Below are 17050 nucleotides of genomic sequence, written 5' to 3' on the forward strand. Positions count from 1 at the left end.
GTGCCTGGTGATGTATATTGCAATAATTACAGACTCATATTTGTGGATTGCTTTTTTCAATGCTGCCTTTACTGACATACATTTTAAGTTGTAGTTTCAAGTTAATTTGCCATTTATAATAGTTACAAGTAGGCTACATTAGAATTATTTTCTTCCTGCATCTACGTTTTCGATTATTAGTTTGGACTCAATGCGAACAGTTTGTAGGTGGTGGTGTATGCACCTTTAAATAGCATACACCAAGCCCGCCAATCAAATCCAAAGAAGAATTCAACTCAATGTATTAGAAGAAGACGATCAAAACCTCACTTTGGATTGACGACAGACAGGTGAGCCACGCTCAGAATATGTTTCAAGAAAATAAATCGATATGGCAATGTTACTAATTTTAATCTTGAACAACGTATGAAAATATAAGTGACGGTTGAATGTTACCGTAAAATACCATAAAATTGTATCTTCGTGAAAGTCAGTTGGTTTAGCTAGCTAGCTACCTGTTAATTACAGAAGCTACTGGAAATGAGTCCTGTCGTCATGCCACATGGAGAACGGCAGATAAAGTTAGAGCAAGCCTAGCTAAATTGGTCGTCATGTAGTTATGCTAACTGAACTCCGTAATGTTAAACCTGTATTATAAGATGGTAGCTGAAGTTGGGATATATCTTGGATAACCTGGGATGGCCGATGGGTGGTTGACCGTAAGTAAGGCATTTTTCCGTAACACGCTTCTGCTCTAGCACGGTGATAAGAATGTCTGAAGACCGTCAGGTAGTTTACTCTACTGTAAAGGATTTGTCCAAGGTCAGAGACTGTACCTACATACTACTAGCATACAACTTAAGTAGCCTAAATTTGTTGGTCGTTTCTTTTCTATGAAATATATTAACTAATATAAGCGAAGGGTAACAAGATGAAGGTAACGGTGATTTTTGTTGGTTGAAATTAGGAAAAGGATTTGGCCCAGGTCAGAGACCGTAGGTACATACTACTAGCATACAACTTAGTAGCCTAAATATGTTGGTCGTTTCTTTTCTATGACATATGTTTAATAATCTAAGCGAAGGGTAACAAGATGACGGTGATTTGTTTGTTTAAATTAGGAAAGAGTATAAAATAATTTATATTGTCTTTGACGTTCGTGCCTCGACTGTCTCCGCATTGGTGAGATATCTAGACCTAGCTTGAAAGCTGCCGTTTATTAGTGTTCAGTAGCAGCGATGCTAATTGACACAAGGGAAATTGCCATTAGCCTATGCTAGAAATGTTAGCAATGCCATTTTGAAGTGGAAACGTAACTTCTTGCAATGTAATATTTAAAGTTGGTGGATGTTAGTTTTGTATATTGTTACGGTTTATAGATGCTTGAGTTTTAGCTCCTAATCGCCGATGTTTCCCCCCTGCTTAAAGTTAAGCTGCAAATATATTAATTGGTTGTGTAGGTTGCCATTTCGCATATCACATAGCACTGTTTCTATTGTGAGCAATGAATGCCAATTGCCACGGTTTGATAGCAACTGATTCTCATTAGTTTGAATCGTTTATTCTGTTGGGAATGCAATTAGCTTTTAAGTTAACGTTAGTTAACATATTAGTTATCCAACAATTGGTCTTTATCATGTGAAAACTAACAGTAACCTTCATTTACTCAAACGTTTCCAGATAAAACTTGTGACTGCTGTAGTAAAGGTAAGCTTAAGTTATTGATGAATGTGATGTGACTTACTGTACCCTTGCATATGAATAAAGAAAGCAAGATTGATAGGTGTAGAGGGAAAAGTGTTACTGCTGTTATGTGGTTGGTGAATTATTGCATTTCAGGAAATTAACTTATGGGAACATTCAATGGTTGGGCTCAGTGGAGTATTTTGTATTTGGGTATTTTGTCATTCATCCATTCCTGCTCCATGCTGTTGATTAATTTAATTTACCTACAGGACCATCTTATAGGCTATGTTTTTATAATTTTTAATGTGTGGTTTGGCAGTATCTTGACAGTAAGGTTTGCTTTTATGCGAGCAACTGTCATGATTATTTTGGTGAAACCTAAGGTTAACGTTGAAGCCACTTTAAAGATACATTTTTCTTAATTTGTATTTATAGTCAAGCGTGTTTCTGTATGTTTACATTTTATAGACTTAAATTTGAATTTACACAGTATAAATAGAATAAAGGATAAGTATTGGATGTCTAAAGTAAATAGATTGGTGTTTTGAGAATCCTAACCATCTCAATAGTCTGTATACTAGAACTGTTGAGGATGTTATGATAATGATTATGAAATGGTTAAGCAGTAGTCTGGTATGTGACATTTCATAGTTTCTGATGCTTTTTCTATGTGTTTATTTAGATGCCACAATCCAGCAAGCGATCAAAGGCAGCGAAGAAGAGGATGGCTGCTCCAGAGGACCACGGGTCTCCTGTTGAGGTTAAACTTCCTCGTGAAAAAAAAGCAAAACCATTGGGGGTTGGGCCACCTCCCTATCCCAAGGCCAAACATACTAAACCAAACTCTACCAACAAACAAACGTACTCTGAAAACCACCCAATTATACCAAACTCTACCAACAAACAAACTCTGAAAAACAACAAACTATTACAAACTGGCAACCAACGACTTTGTGCAACCCCTTTCCGTACACAGATTCCAGACTCCGTATCCGTACATCTTTGTCAAACAGACAAACGAACTTCAACTAACTCAATGCCTACTACTGTGAACAAGCACCCTGTTACTGATGATGGTTTCTCCTTGACTAAACCTGTTACTTTTCCAGAGAGATCAGTGCTGATGGGATCCTTTCATCAAGGTCATCCACAGTTTGGAGATGCACAGAACAAGCAGTGTGGTGCCATCAGTCTGACTGCAGTTTTGAAGAGCAAGACTAAGAGTGTGTTGACTTGGAATACTCAAGATTTAGATGATGTTTTGGTGAAAGGGACTTGCCTGTATAGATCAATGAGAGCTCAGGGTAAAATAAGAGACCATGTCAGAGGAAGAGGTTACATTGCTGTGTCTGAACTGCCAACAAGACATAGGTTGTGGAATTCTGATTTCAGATTAAACTTTGCTGACTCGTTTACTGGATTTGTTCATGTTGAGGATTACGACCATGCTGTATGTGATGTTGCCATGCCATTTGATGTAGCATTACAACGAACACTGTTGAGTCATGACGCATGTCTCTTAACCATTTGTGCTAATACATGTGCTATTGTAAAATAGGGAACATGGTTTGCGCTAATTGATTCACATGCTAATAGAAATGTTAACAAGAAACAACACATGGCAAGTATTGTTGCATATTTTAGCTCTGCTGAATCTCTGTACAGGTATGTTTTTGACTTTGCAAGCTCAGTTGGAGAAAATACACCACGCTTTGAGATAACTGGAGTTGAAGCAGTCATGATTGCTGTCAGTGCAGAGCTGTATGGAATGTGTAATGATGCAGGTACATCTTCCAGTTACATGGTAAACACAGCGATCTCTCCAAACAGCAGCCTGCTGTACAGTGATGTTGTGAAAGGAAATGGTAAAGTGTACAGACAGCAGGTAGTCAAGTCAACTACTGGAAATGGCACAAAAGATCCTGTGCAAACGAAAGCTGCTGCCACTTCTGATGTATACTCAAGCACAGCACTCTACAGTGATGTTCTGAAGCAGAAGCCTAAGGTTTGTGATGATGGGTTTTCTAGTGATGTTTCCAAACAAAGTGTTGACATGCCTGAAATATATGCTGTTAGATCTGATACCACAAATAAACACAATGCACAAAGTAAGAACAGCCTAGACCACAATGCCGTTCAACCTACAACTTTTATTCTGAAAAATGACAAGCCTCTCAATCACTCTGTACCGAAACCTCAGCGTCAACCGAAAAATTCATTCCGTCTTAGGAAACGAGCCAAAGAAGTCCTTCCGAGAGAGACGCTGCCATCAAGAACAATGACAGACATACCCATTCAAACAAGTAAAGGAACAGATGTCATTATTAGCGATGTAAGAGTTCAGAAACAACATTTTAAACCTTTAACATGTCAGGATCAGGATGTATTGTGCGCACGTTTAAAACTTGTTAATGAAAACGTTCAGACTACCGTAGCAACAAACGTTGATGTCATGGGTTGTCCTTGTCAAATTAAGAATATAAAGCCAGATGGAAACTGTTTCTATCGTAGCCTATCTTTTAGCATATGTCAAAATGAAGAGAAGCATCTGAAAATTAGACGGTCTGTCGTGCAACACCTTGAAAAGAACAGTTTTAAGTTTGAATTATATTTGAGAGATGAGTACACATCTGTAAAGGATTACGTGACCAAGTCAAGAATGTATTACTGTGGTTCATGGGCAACCGAGATTGACATATATGCTGCAGCTGACTTTTTAGACACAACTATAATGACTTTTAATGATGGAAGATGGAATGCACACCGGCCCACAACTACAAATCCACAGTCATGCACAGAAAATGGTATCTTCTTAAACCACACAGGCAACCATTATGAAGTTGTACAATGTGTTAAACAGAGAGATGCACAAAATGTTTGTGCAGGAATGTGTCAGCCTGGAGAGATTGATCTTTTGAAGACACGTTTAAGGAAAAGGAAATTAATGGATGGAAGAGAAAACGTGAAAGCTAAGAAAGAACGCGAACAGTACTGGAAGAATTCTGATTACAGAGAGCAAAAACTAAAAATTCTTAAAGATAAATATCACAAAGAGTCGCAAACATATAAGCTGGATAATTATTTGAGGAAATATAAGACAAATCGTGAATTTCAGAAACTCAGACGTGAATACTGTAAGAGTAAATATAGGAAGAATCTTGACTTTAAAGAAAGTGTACGAGCATACTCTAAAAGTAAATACAGAAGGAATGTTGATTTTAAAGAAAGTGTACGAGCATACTCTAAAAGTAAATACAGAAGGAATGTTGATTTTAAAGAAAGTGTACGAGCATACTCTAAAAGTAAATACAGAAGGAATGTTGATTTTAAAGAAAGTGTACGAGCATACTCTAAAAGTAAATACAGAAGGAATGTTGATTTTAAAGAAAGTGTACAAGCATACTCTAAAAGTAAATACAGGAAGAATCTTAGCTTTCAAGCAACTGTGCGAACATTTTCCAAAACCAAATACAAGACAAACAGAAAATTTCAGTCTTTTGTCCGTGATTATGGTCGTAATAAATACAGAAGAAATACAATTTTTCAAAATCAAATCAAACAGCATAACAATAACAAGTACCAAGAAAATGAAAATATCAGTGTAAATAAAATTCAAAGAAGCTGTGAGGACTATGCATGGTGGCAAAAGAGACGAGAAAACTTGGATTTTGCTATAAGTCATTTCCGCCAAGAAGTCAGCAGAGATCCAGAGTATGTATGCTGAGTGTGTCATCGTTTACTTTTCCGAAAACAAGTTGTTGAGTGTAAAAGACTTTGCTATGAAAACAAAGGAGAGAAAACTGCTGCATTGGCTGACAGGTGTATAACACTTAAATATTTACGTGTGTGATGTTGAAAGTGAGCATGAGAACCATTTGTCTGACAATCCATCAAGTACATTATGGATTTGCTATACATGCCATCGGAAAGTACTTTGTGGAAAACTTCCAGACCAGAGTGTTGCCAATAACATGTATTTGGAGGAAATTCCAGCGGAACTTAAGTGTCTAAACTCTTTAGAGCATCATTTGATTGCACGTCATATTCCTTTTATGAAATTGCTGTGTTTGCCCCGTGGTCGCCAGAGAGCTTGTCATGGCCCATGTGTCTCTGTTCCTATCAATAACGCAGATGTAACAAACATACTTCCGAGACATGAATGTGACGACAAAATGATAAGAGTAAAACTGAAAAGAAAATTGACATACAAAGGGCATTATGAGTATATGTATGTCCATACTGACCGTGTCAGATATGCTCTGAAATATTTAATGACACACAATAAATTGTATGATGATGTGAAGTTCAATGAAGACTGGGTCAATACTCTGAATGAAACTGATGATACTGAGAAAGAGGTATATAACAAAGGTGAAACAGTAGAAGAAAGTAATGAAGACAATACTCCTGAAGAGCCACCAGAGGAAGATTTGACATATATTGAAGGACAGAATGGACTTTTGTCAGATACATCCTTACAGCCGGTTGATCTGGGTTCAGAGATAATTGATCAGCATTTCCAGAACATCCTAAATGTGGCACCAGGTGAAGGCAACAGTCCTGTTAGATTGCTAACAGATCAAACCAATGAAGCAAAATGTTTCCCTGTCCTCTATCCTACTGGTGGTTCTACTTTACATACTGAAAGAGAAGAAAAAATAACTTTGTCACGTTACCTGAATGCACGCATACTCAATGCCGATGGCCGTTTCGCACAGAACACAGACTTCATTTTTTATGCACAGTACATATCAGAAGTTAATCAAGTTGTGTCTAGTGTTTCAGTTGCATTACGCAAAGGTGAAGGTTTGTCTATGAAAAAGATGACACAAGACATGCTAACAAACTCAGACTCGCTACGTCAAATATTACGTAATAATGAAGGATACAAGTTCTTAAGAGGAATTCGTGGCACACCTCCATACTGGATGTCAGTACAGAAAGACCTTTTTGCCATGATAAGACAGCTTTCCATACCCACTTTCTTTGCATCTTTCAGCTCTGCTGATTTGAGATGGCCTGAAATGCTGAACTCTATCCTGAGAATAGAAGGAAAACAATTAAATGTTGATGAGCTTGACTGGTCGGAAAAATGTGGTCTTATACGACGCAATCCTGTCACAGCAGCAAGAATGTTTGATCACAGGTGACATTGTTTTCTGCGTGATGTAATCATGTCTCCAGCTGAACCCATTGGGAAAATAAAAGACTTCTTTTACCGTGTTGAATTTCAACAACGTGGTTCACCTCATGTCCACTGTCTTTTTTGGGTTGAGAATGCTCCTAAGATTGACAAAGAAAGTGATGCTGAAGTAGCACATTTCATAGATACCTACATCACTTGTGAGACTCTACCTGAGACTGACCCAGAGCTTTATGAGACTGTGAATTGTGTGCAGAAACACAGCACGAGACATTCCAAGACATGTCGTAAGAAAAACACAGTGTGCAGATTTAATTTCCCACAACCACCATCCAACCATACCTTTGTCACAAGAGGAGGTAACTCAGAGGACTTGAATGGCAAAGATGAAAATACAAGTGGAACTGGAATTATGAAGAAAGTCAAAACTGCGTTGACAAAGCCTGATATGAATTTCAGTTCAGCAGATGTATTTTTTGAGTCTATTGGAATTGATCAAGGTTTGTTTGAAAGAGCATACAACATATGTTCCAGAAAGAAAAGCATTGTGCTAAAGTGAAGTCCAAAAGACATTTGGGTAAATCAGTATAACAAAGACTTATTGCGTGCATGGCAAGGCAATATGGATATTCAGTATGTCACAGATGCTTTTTCAGTAGTGGTATATATACTGACATATATCACAAAAGCAGAACAAGAAATGGGATTGCTGTTACAACGTGCACAAAATGAGGGAATGCATGGGAATCTTGATGCAAAAGCAGCATTCAAACAGCTGGGAAGTGTATATCTTCACAACAGAGAAGTCTCAGCCCAAGAGGCAGTGTATCGTTTAACACATATGCACTTGAAAGAATGCTCTCGTCAAGTACAGTATATACCCATTGGAGAGAACCCTGTTAGGATGAGTTTGCCTTTGCACATACTCCAAAATAAATCTCAACATCAAGTGAGTGATGATGAAAACAGTCTTTGGATGACCAATATAGTTGAAAGGTATAAGAACAGACCCAGGACAGCACCATTAGAAAGTCTATGCCTTGCCAGTTTTTGTTCTGAATATAGAGTACTCTCAAAGTCACAAGTTTCCACTGCAAAAAATTCAGATAACATAATCAAGCTAAACAACGACTGTGGATTTTTGAAGCAAAGGACCCGAACTGAACCTGCTGTTGTGAGGTATCCCAGATTTTCTCCCACAAAAAGCCCAGAAAAGTACTTTCATTCGTTATTGCAACTTTTTTTGCCATATTATGATGACATTCACCTTAAGCCGTCACAGTTTGTTACCTACGAGGATTTCTACAAAAATGGTGCAGTAAAATGTGGCAGTGATATTCAAAGAGTGCAGTTAATTGTTGATTCTAACAAAGCTTTATTTGAAAAAGAAAGCGATGAAATCGATAAAGCCAAACAGTTGCTGGAAGACGACATTGACTTGGAAGATGCCTGGGCTCAAATATGTCCTGAAACTGAAAACGAGCGTCTTCATTGTTTAGAACTGATGAAAGATAAGGTCATGCCTGATGACGATGATGATGAGGAACTCATTCCGGATCTGTCAGCACGCCCACAAACCACATGTACTCTTGAAACAAATCATGTGACAATGCCCAGAGAGGATGCATTGCATTTACTACGGTCATTAAACGAGGAGCAGTCTGCAATATTCTATCATGTTCGTCAGTGGTGTTTAGATAAATTGCTTGGACAAAATCCTGAACCATTTCGATTGTTTATTACAGGTGGAGCAGGAACAGGGAAAAGCCATTTAGTCAAAGCAATACATTATGAATCCTCTAGACTGTTATCTCAACTTGCTGAAAGTCCTGATGATGCCACCGTCATTTTAACAGCATCAACCGGTGTGGCTGCATATAACATTGGTGCAACAACCATTCACAACACATTCTCCATCGGTGCCAATATCAGATTGCCATATCAACCTCTAAGTGATGATAAAGTAAATTCTTTAAGAACCAAAATGGGCAACTTGCAAATTCTCATCATTGATGAAGTGTCCATGGTTGACCACCGCCTTCTAGCCTATGTTCATGGTAGATTGCGTCAAATCAAGCAGACTGGTGATTACTCTGTTTTTGGAAAAGTCTGCATTGTTGCTGTGGGTGATTTCTATCAGTTGCCACCTGTAAAAGGCACTCCTCTCTTTGCTGATAACAACGGAGCCAACTTGTGGGACAACAACTTTGAAGTTGCAGAACTAACTAAAGTAGTCAGACAGCAAAATGCAACCTTTGCGGAAATGTTGAATCGCCTGAGAGTTCGTAAAAAGAAAGAACCTCTAAGCAGCCATGATGTTCTCACATTAAAGCAGTGCGAAACAGGTGAAGAATGTAGTGACATTCACATATTTGCTACAAACGCAGAGGTTGATAAATATAACATCCAGAGACTGCAACAGACCTGTCCTGACGCAATCAGTATACCAGCTCAAGATTTTGTCCGTAATCCTAAAACTGGAAGAATGGAACAGAAAGTAGGCTTTCACACAAACATTTTCAATTCCTGTTTGTCGGATTGTGTTTCATTGGGAATTGGAGCAAAAGTGATGTTGAAGAAGAATATAGACGTGTCTGATGGTCTTGTCAATGGAGCATTTGGAACAGTTGTCCACATCAGTAAACGTCAACAAGATGATGATTTACCCACAGCTATTCATGTAGAATTTGACGACCCAAATGTTGGCAAGATTCAGAGATCAAAATCAAATGTGAGGTTTTCTGAACGTTCAACGCTAATTGAGGTAGAAGAGGACAAAGTCACAAATGCTGGTGGAGTACGCCGTCAATTTCCCCTCAGACTGGCTTGGGCATGCACAGTTCACAAAGTCCAAGGACTCACTGTTGAAAAAGCTGTTGTATCACTAAAAAAGATTTTTACTGCAGGGCAAGCATATGTTGCTTTGAGTCGTGTGAAAACTCTCAGTGGACTGATAATTGAGGACTTTAAAGAGTCAAGCATATATTGCAATAACAAAATAGACATGGCAATGAAAAGCTTGCCTCTGTTTACATTTGAAAAGTCTGTTTTCTCTAATGTTAACCGTACATGTACACTAGCACTTCACAATATACAGAGTCTGAAAGCTCACTTTCAAGATATTTCTTCCCATAAAACTGTAATGAAAGCTGATTGTATTTGCCTAACTGAAACATGGCTCAATGTAGGCACTGAAGAATTACCAGAACTTCCAGGATTTCGCTTCAACCACAATCCAAGAGCAAACTGTTACGATGACACAGAGCCCCTCTTTACAGAACTGAAACAACAACAAAGAGGTGGAGTTGGTATGTATTATTCAGACAACATTGACATTAATGTTTTGATTCCAGAACAATGCAATTTAGAATGTTTGTATTTTGCAATACCTCATGTAGATTTGACAGGTGCCGTGTTGTACAGGCCTAGCACTTATAAAATTGACGTGTTTCGACAACAGCTGTTAAAGGTTATCTGTGAACTTGAGAAGCATCCAGGGAAGAGAGTTATCATGGGAGACTTTAATGAGGATGTCTTTGTATCATCTACAATTCTAAAGTTAATGGAACAACATGGATACACTCAACATGTCCAAGCAGCAACAACTGAAAAAGGTACGCTAATAGACCATGTATACATTAAAGGCACAGAAGATGTTATTGTTGAAGTTGTACAGACATACTACAGTTTTCATGAAGCAATACTTATTTCCCTCATGTAATATGTTCATAATTGATCTGTAAGATATTGACCATTAAGATACTTTCTGTATGTGTTTTATATAGGATCATTTACATATAAGATTACGTCAAATACCGTCCACATAGTCTTGGGTGGGAATGGGGGTGGTTGCAAGGAGAGCATAACATTGGACGGCTCCTTAAGGGGATGGGATGGGTATATATAACAGACACAGGGAATTAAATTAGTCATTCATTGAGACAGTCAAAATATTACTTTCTTTTAAATTCTTTTTTTTTATACAATGCAATGTTAAATTGTACATAGTTATTGTGTTTTATTAAGAATGTTAAACTAGACTTGAAATACATTTCTTAGAGTTAACTTTTAATTTAATGTATTCTTCCAAAAGATTTTGGAAGAGTTTACTTTTTTATTATTTTTATTAGATTTTTCTCCAACATCTTACTAAATATTACAATTGAATTTGTGAAATTAACCACATAAATATGGATTGGAAATTATGTCATGGTTGTATTTGGGCTACAAGACATTTCAGTTCAGTAAACATTGGACCTTCTGAACCCTGAGAAGACAGCAGACAGAGCAACGCGAGTCATGAGATCTCCAGAAAGACACCTAGAGTGAGTATACATTTTTTAACAGACAATTTTTTCCAATATGGGCATGCTAAATTAGTTAAATAATATGCAAGTCCAGTAGAGTAAATACAGTATTATACATCCTTAGTGAATGGGTATGTTGCTGTCTTTCACCTGTATTCTCACACATATAGTTTTGCTAAGTTTATATCTCTCTTCTAATTCTCAGGTTTGGATGACCGCACAATTTTCTCAACCATACAATGGTGCTTCTGGAGTAAAGATGTGGTCAACGTCATCTTTGTCAGCATTGAACAGCCACAGTCTGAACATTTAGCCCCTAAATCTGGCAATCTCTTCATAGACTTCATTCACTTTAAAGAAGGAGTGAAAACAACCAAATACACTGGAATCAAAAGTTGCAAAGCTTGCAATCGTTTGTATGTGTTTACTGTTAATGTTGTTTTCCTATCTCTAAAAAGAAGCAATCATGTGGGGAATTATTTCTCAAAATGTCTCTGAATGGCAAATGACTGGTATGAGTGATAGTTTAGTGTAAGAAACCACTGTACTTGTCAAATGTCTTGTATTTTGGATGGTCTTACACTAGGCGGTATTGTAATGTGCCTAGAAGGTGATCATGCTTTCCCATGCCTCAGTGATGATAAGAAGGTTCATGTAGGTTGGCTGTTTCTCAACGGGTAGAGAGGATCCTCCAGTAACCATAAGGTTGGCGGTTTGACACAAGACTCCTTCTGTCTAAATGTCCTTCAGCAAGACACAACACCAGTAGCTCCTGATGGGCTTGCAAGCACCTTGCATGGCAGCTCCACTGCTGTGTGTGTGTCTAACCTAATCTGACCTAAATGATTTGACCCTTGACTACATCATTTGCACTGTCTCATTGATGAAATATCGATAGGCTACTATATATAACAAGAAAAATGATATTTAATATTGTGATATTTTACTGTCATATCTTTTTTTAATGTTTATTTTATTTTCCCAATAAATACATTTATACTGCAATCTGAATTTCTTGAAAAACAAATCACACTACAAATTGGGAACATTTAATTTGTAACAAAGTGTAAATCAAACATGAACTACTTTCACTTCATGCTTTTGTGCAAAAGGTGTAACCTACAAACAACATACCATTTTATGTTAACATCACCCAAGTGGGAATCATTCATTTAAACTATTGTTTACTATCAGGACCCAATTGATGTTAAGCATTCCATAATATACTGGGTACTGACTGTAAAACGTGTTTAAAAATGAAGCAAAAGCGTGAGCACAAAAGTATTGCTCATTAGCATGAAGTGTTTCTGAGGCCACGTACAAATGTTGATATCAAGACATCAAATCATTGCTGAGATATAACTTCACTTACTGTTTTGGAAACATAAGCTGTACCGGACAAACGGTCTATGCCTTGCCAGTTTTTGTTCTGAATATAGAGTACTCTCAAAGTCACAAGTTTCCACTGCAAAAAATTCAGATAACATAATCAAGCTAAACAACGACTGTGGATTTTTGAAGCAAAGGACCCGAACTGAACCTGCTGTTGTGAGGTATCCCAGATTTTCTCCCACAAAAAGCCCAGAAAAGTACTTTCATTCGTTATTGCAACTTTTTTTTGCCATATTATGATGACATTCACCTTAAGCCGTCACAGTTTGTTACCTACGAGGATTTCTACAAAAATGGTGCAGTAAAATGTGGCAGTGATATTCAAAGAGTGCAGTTAATTGTTGATTCTAACAAAGCTTTATTTGAAAAAGAAAGCGATGAAATCGATAAAGCCAAACAGTTGCTGGAAGACGACATTGACTTGGAAGATGCCTGGGCTCAAATATGTCCTGAAACTGAAAACGAGCGTCTTCATTGTTTAGAACTGATGAAAGATAAGGTCATGCCTGATGACGATGATGATGAGGAACTCATTCCGGATCTGTCAGCACGCCCACAAACCACATGTACTCTTGAAACAAATCATGTGACAATGCCCAGAGAGGATGCATTGCATTTACTACGGTCATTAAACGAGGAGCAGTCTGCAATATTCTATCATGTTCGTCAGTGGTGTTTAGATAAATTGCTTGGACAAAATCCTGAACCATTTCGATTGTTTATTACAGGTGGAGCAGGAACAGGGAAAAGCCATTTAGTCAAAGCAATACATTATGAATCCTCTAGACTGTTATCTCAACTTGCTGAAAGTCCTGATGATGCCACCGTCATTTTAACAGCATCAACCGGTGTGGCTGCATATAACATTGGTGCAACAACCATTCACAACACATTCTCCATCGGTGCCAATATCAGATTGCCATATCAACCTCTAAGTGATGATAAAGTAAATTCTTTAAGAACCAAAATGGGCAACTTGCAAATTCTCATCATTGATGAAGTGTCCATGGTTGACCACCGCCTTCTAGCCTATGTTCATGGTAGATTGCGTCAAATCAAGCAGACTGGTGATTACTCTGTTTTTGGAAAAGTCTGCATTGTTGCTGTGGGTGATTTCTATCAGTTGCCACCTGTAAAAGGCACTCCTCTCTTTGCTGATAACAACGGAGCCAACTTGTGGGACAACAACTTTGAAGTTGCAGAACTAACTAAAGTAGTCAGACAGCAAAATGCAACCTTTGCGGAAATGTTGAATCGCCTGAGAGTTCGTAAAAAGAAAGAACCTCTAAGCAGCCATGATGTTCTCACATTAAAGCAGTGCGAAACAGGTGAAGAATGTAGTGACATTCACATATTTGCTACAAACGCAGAGGTTGATAAATATAACATCCAGAGACTGCAACAGACCTGTCCTGACGCAATCAGTATACCAGCTCAAGATTTTGTCCGTAATCCTAAAACTGGAAGAATGGAACAGAAAGTAGGCTTTCACACAAACATTTTCAATTCCTGTTTGTCGGATTGTGTTTCATTGGGAATTGGAGCAAAAGTGATGTTGAAGAAGAATATAGACGTGTCTGATGGTCTTGTCAATGGAGCATTTGGAACAGTTGTCCACATCAGTAAACGTCAACAAGATGATGATTTACCCACAGCTATTCATGTAGAATTTGACGACCCAAATGTTGGCAAGATTCAGAGATCAAAATCAAATGTGAGGTTTTCTGAACGTTCAACGCTAATTGAGGTAGAAGAGGACAAAGTCACAAATGCTGGTGGAGTACGCCGTCAATTTCCCCTCAGACTGGCTTGGGCATGCACAGTTCACAAAGTCCAAGGACTCACTGTTGAAAAAGCTGTTGTATCACTAAAAAAGATTTTTACTGCAGGGCAAGCATATGTTGCTTTGAGTCGTGTGAAAACTCTCAGTGGACTGATAATTAAGGACTTTAAAGAGTCAAGCATATATTGCAATAACAAAATAGACATGGCAATGAAAAGCTTGCCTCTGTTTACATTTGAAAAGTCTGTTTTCTCTAATGTTAACCGTACATGTACACTAGCACTTCACAATATACAGAGTCTGAAAGCTCACTTTCAAGATATTTCTTCCCATAAAACTCTAATGAAAGCTGATTGTATTTGCCTAACTGAAACATGGCTCAATGTAGGCACTGAAGAATTACCAGAACTTCCAGGATTTCGCTTCAACCACAATCCAAGAGCAAACTGTTACGATGACACAGAGCCCCTCTTTACAGAACTGAAACAACAACAAAGAGGTGGAGTTGGTATGTATTATTCAGACAACATTGACATTAATGTTTTGATTCCAGAACAATGCAATTTAGAATGTTTGTATTTTGCAATACCTCATGTAGATTTGACAGGTGCCGTGTTGTACAGGCCTAGCACTTATAAAATTGACGTGTTTCGACAACAGCTGTTAAAGGTTATCTGTGAACTTGAGAAGCATCCAGGGAAGAGAGTTATCATGGGAGACTTTAATGAGGATGTCTTTGTATCATCTACAATTCTAAAGTTAATGGAACAACATGGATACACTCAACATGTCCAAGCAGCAACAACTGAAAAAGGTACGCTAATAGACCATGTATACATTAAAGGCACAGAAGATGTTATTGTTGAAGTTGTACAGACATACTACAGTTTTCATGAAGCAATACTTATTTCCCTCATGTAATATGTTCATAATTGATCTGTAAGATATTGACCATTAAGATACTTTCTGTATGTGTTTTATATAGGATCATTTACATATAAGATTACGTCAAATACCGTCCACATAGTCTTGGGTGGGAATGGGGGTGGTTGCAAGGAGAGCATAACATTGGACGGCTCCTTAAGGGGATGGGATGGGTATATATAACAGACACAGGGAATTAAATTAGTCATTCATTGAGACAGTCAAAATATTACTTTCTTTTAAATTCTTTTTTTTTATACAATGCAATGTTAAATTGTACATAGTTATTGTGTTTTATTAAGAATGTTAAACTAGACTTGAAATACATTTCTTAGAGTTAACTTTTAATTTAATGTATTCTTCCAAAAGATTTTGGAAGAGTTTACTTTTTTATTATTTTTATTAGATTTTTCTCCAACATCTTACTAAATATTACAATTGAATTTGTGAAATTAACCACATAAATATGGATTGGAAATTATGTCATGGTTGTATTTGGGCTACAAGACATTTCAGTTCAGTAAACATTGGACCTTCTGAACCCTGAGAAGACAGCAGACAGAGCAACGCGAGTCATGAGATCTCCAGAAAGACACCTAGAGTGAGTATACATTTTTTAACAGACTATTTTTTCCAATATGGGCATGCTAAATTAGTTAAATAATATGCAAGTCCAGTAGAGTAAATACAGTATTATACATCCTTAGTGAATGGGTATGTTGCTGTCTTTCACCTGTATTCTCACACATATAGTTTTGCTAAGTTTATATCTCTCTTCTAATTCTCAGGTTTGGATGACCGCACAATTTTCTCAACCATACAATGGTGCTTCTGGAGTAAAGATGTGGTCAACGTCATCTTTGTCAGCATTGAACAGCCACAGTCTGAACATTTAGCCCCTAAATCTGGCAATCTCTTCATAGACTTCATTCACTTTAAAGAAGGAGTGAAAACAACCAAATACACTGGAATCAAAAGTTGCAAAGCTTGCAATCGTTTGTATGTGTTTACTGTTAATGTTGTTTTCCTATCTCTAAAAAGAAGCAATCATGTGGGGAATTATTTCTCAAAATGTCTCTGAATGGCAAATGACTGATATGAGTGATAGTTTAGTGTAAGAAACCACTGTACTTGTCAAATGTCTTGTATTTTGGATGGTCTTACACTAGGCGGTATTGTAATGTGCCTAGAAGGTGATCATGCTTTCCCATGCCTCAGTGATGATAAGAAGGTTCATGTAGGTTGGCTGTTTCTCAACGGGTAGAGAGGATCCTCCAGTAACCATAAGGTTGGCGGTTTGACACAAGACTCCTTCTGTCTAACTGTCCTTCAGCAAGACACAACACCAGTAGCTCCTGATGGGCTTGCAAGCACCTTGCATGGCAGCTCCACTGCTGTGTGTGTGTCTAACCTAATCTGACCTAAATGATTTGACCCTTGACTACATCATTTGCACTGTCTCATTGATGAAATATCGATAGGCTACTATATATAACAAGAAAAATGATATTTAATATTGTGATATTTTACTGTCATATCTTTTTTTAATGTTTATTTTATTTTCCCAATAAATACATTTATACTGCAATCTGAATTTCTTGAAAAACAAATCACACTACAAATTGGGAACATTTAATTTGTAACAAAGTGTAAATCAAACATGAACTACTTTCACTTCATGCTTTTGTGCAAAAGGTGTAACCTACAAACAACATACCATTTTATGTTAACATCACCCAAGTGGGAATCATTCATTTAAACTATTGTTTACTATCAGGACCCAATTGATGTTAAGCATTCCATAATATACTGGGTACTAACTGTAAAACGTGTTTA

At 37.5% G+C, this 17050-nt stretch overlaps 2 protein-coding genes, 1 long non-coding RNA gene and 1 pseudogene across 8 annotated transcripts; all 4 read left to right on the forward strand.

Moving 5' to 3' along the window:
* The first annotated feature begins 265 nt into the window (after window positions 1-265).
* LOC124489118 lies at window positions 266-3518 on the forward strand. Of its 5 annotated transcripts, XM_047051771.1 has the most exons (4): window positions 336-698; window positions 1660-1686; window positions 2348-2526; window positions 2775-3518. In XM_047051771.1, the coding sequence occupies exons 1-4, from the start codon at window positions 678-680 to the stop codon at window positions 2884-2886; spliced, it is 339 nt and encodes a 112-aa protein (XP_046907727.1). In that variant the 5' UTR covers window positions 336-677; the 3' UTR covers window positions 2887-3518. The 5 variants fall into 5 exon arrangements, 3 of the variants coding, with proteins under 3 accessions (XP_046907727.1, XP_046907725.1, XP_046907726.1); XR_006958756.1 differs by lacking the exon at window positions 336-698 and adding an exon at window positions 283-329 and having other exon boundaries at window positions 2348-3518; XM_047051769.1 differs by having other exon boundaries at window positions 2348-3518.
* A 392-nt stretch (window positions 3519-3910) lies between these two features.
* LOC124489115 lies at window positions 3911-5389 on the forward strand. Its single transcript, XM_047051768.1, has one exon. It carries the CDS (start codon window positions 3944-3946, stop codon window positions 5387-5389), a length of 1446 nt encoding a protein of 481 aa, XP_046907724.1. The 5' UTR covers window positions 3911-3943.
* Window positions 5390-5402: 13 nt separating this feature from the next.
* LOC124489117 lies at window positions 5403-12109 on the forward strand (annotated as a pseudogene).
* A 2430-nt stretch (window positions 12110-14539) lies between these two features.
* Window positions 14540-16791, forward strand: LOC124489113. 2 transcript variants are annotated; one of them, XR_006958753.1, is made up of 3 exons: window positions 14540-15104; window positions 15722-15815; window positions 16003-16791. It is a non-coding gene; the product is annotated as an uncharacterized LOC124489113 (long non-coding RNA). The 2 variants fall into 2 exon arrangements; XR_006958754.1 differs by having other exon boundaries at window positions 14540-14798; window positions 14951-15815.
* The last annotated feature ends 259 nt before the right edge of the window (window positions 16792-17050 follow it).

The sequence above is a fragment of the Hypomesus transpacificus genome, unplaced genomic scaffold (assembly GCF_021917145.1).
Source record: "Hypomesus transpacificus isolate Combined female unplaced genomic scaffold, fHypTra1 scaffold_172, whole genome shotgun sequence".
Taxonomy (NCBI): domain Eukaryota; kingdom Metazoa; phylum Chordata; class Actinopteri; order Osmeriformes; family Osmeridae; genus Hypomesus; species Hypomesus transpacificus.

Excerpts from the sequence above, each read along its gene's own strand:
- LOC124489118 (XM_047051769.1), top strand. The coding sequence starts at position 678 with ATGGCCGATGGGTGGTTGACC. Across the intron at positions 699-1,659 it reads TGGCCGATGGGTGGTTGACC|ATAAAACTTGTGACTGCTGT; the intron begins GTAAGTAAGGCA and ends AAACGTTTCCAG. Across the intron at positions 1,687-2,347 it reads TTGTGACTGCTGTAGTAAAG|ATGCCACAATCCAGCAAGCG; the intron begins GTAAGCTTAAGT and ends GTGTTTATTTAG.
- LOC124489115 (XM_047051768.1), top strand. The coding sequence starts at position 3,944 with ATGACAGACATACCCATTCAAACAAGTAAAGGAACAGATGTCATTATT.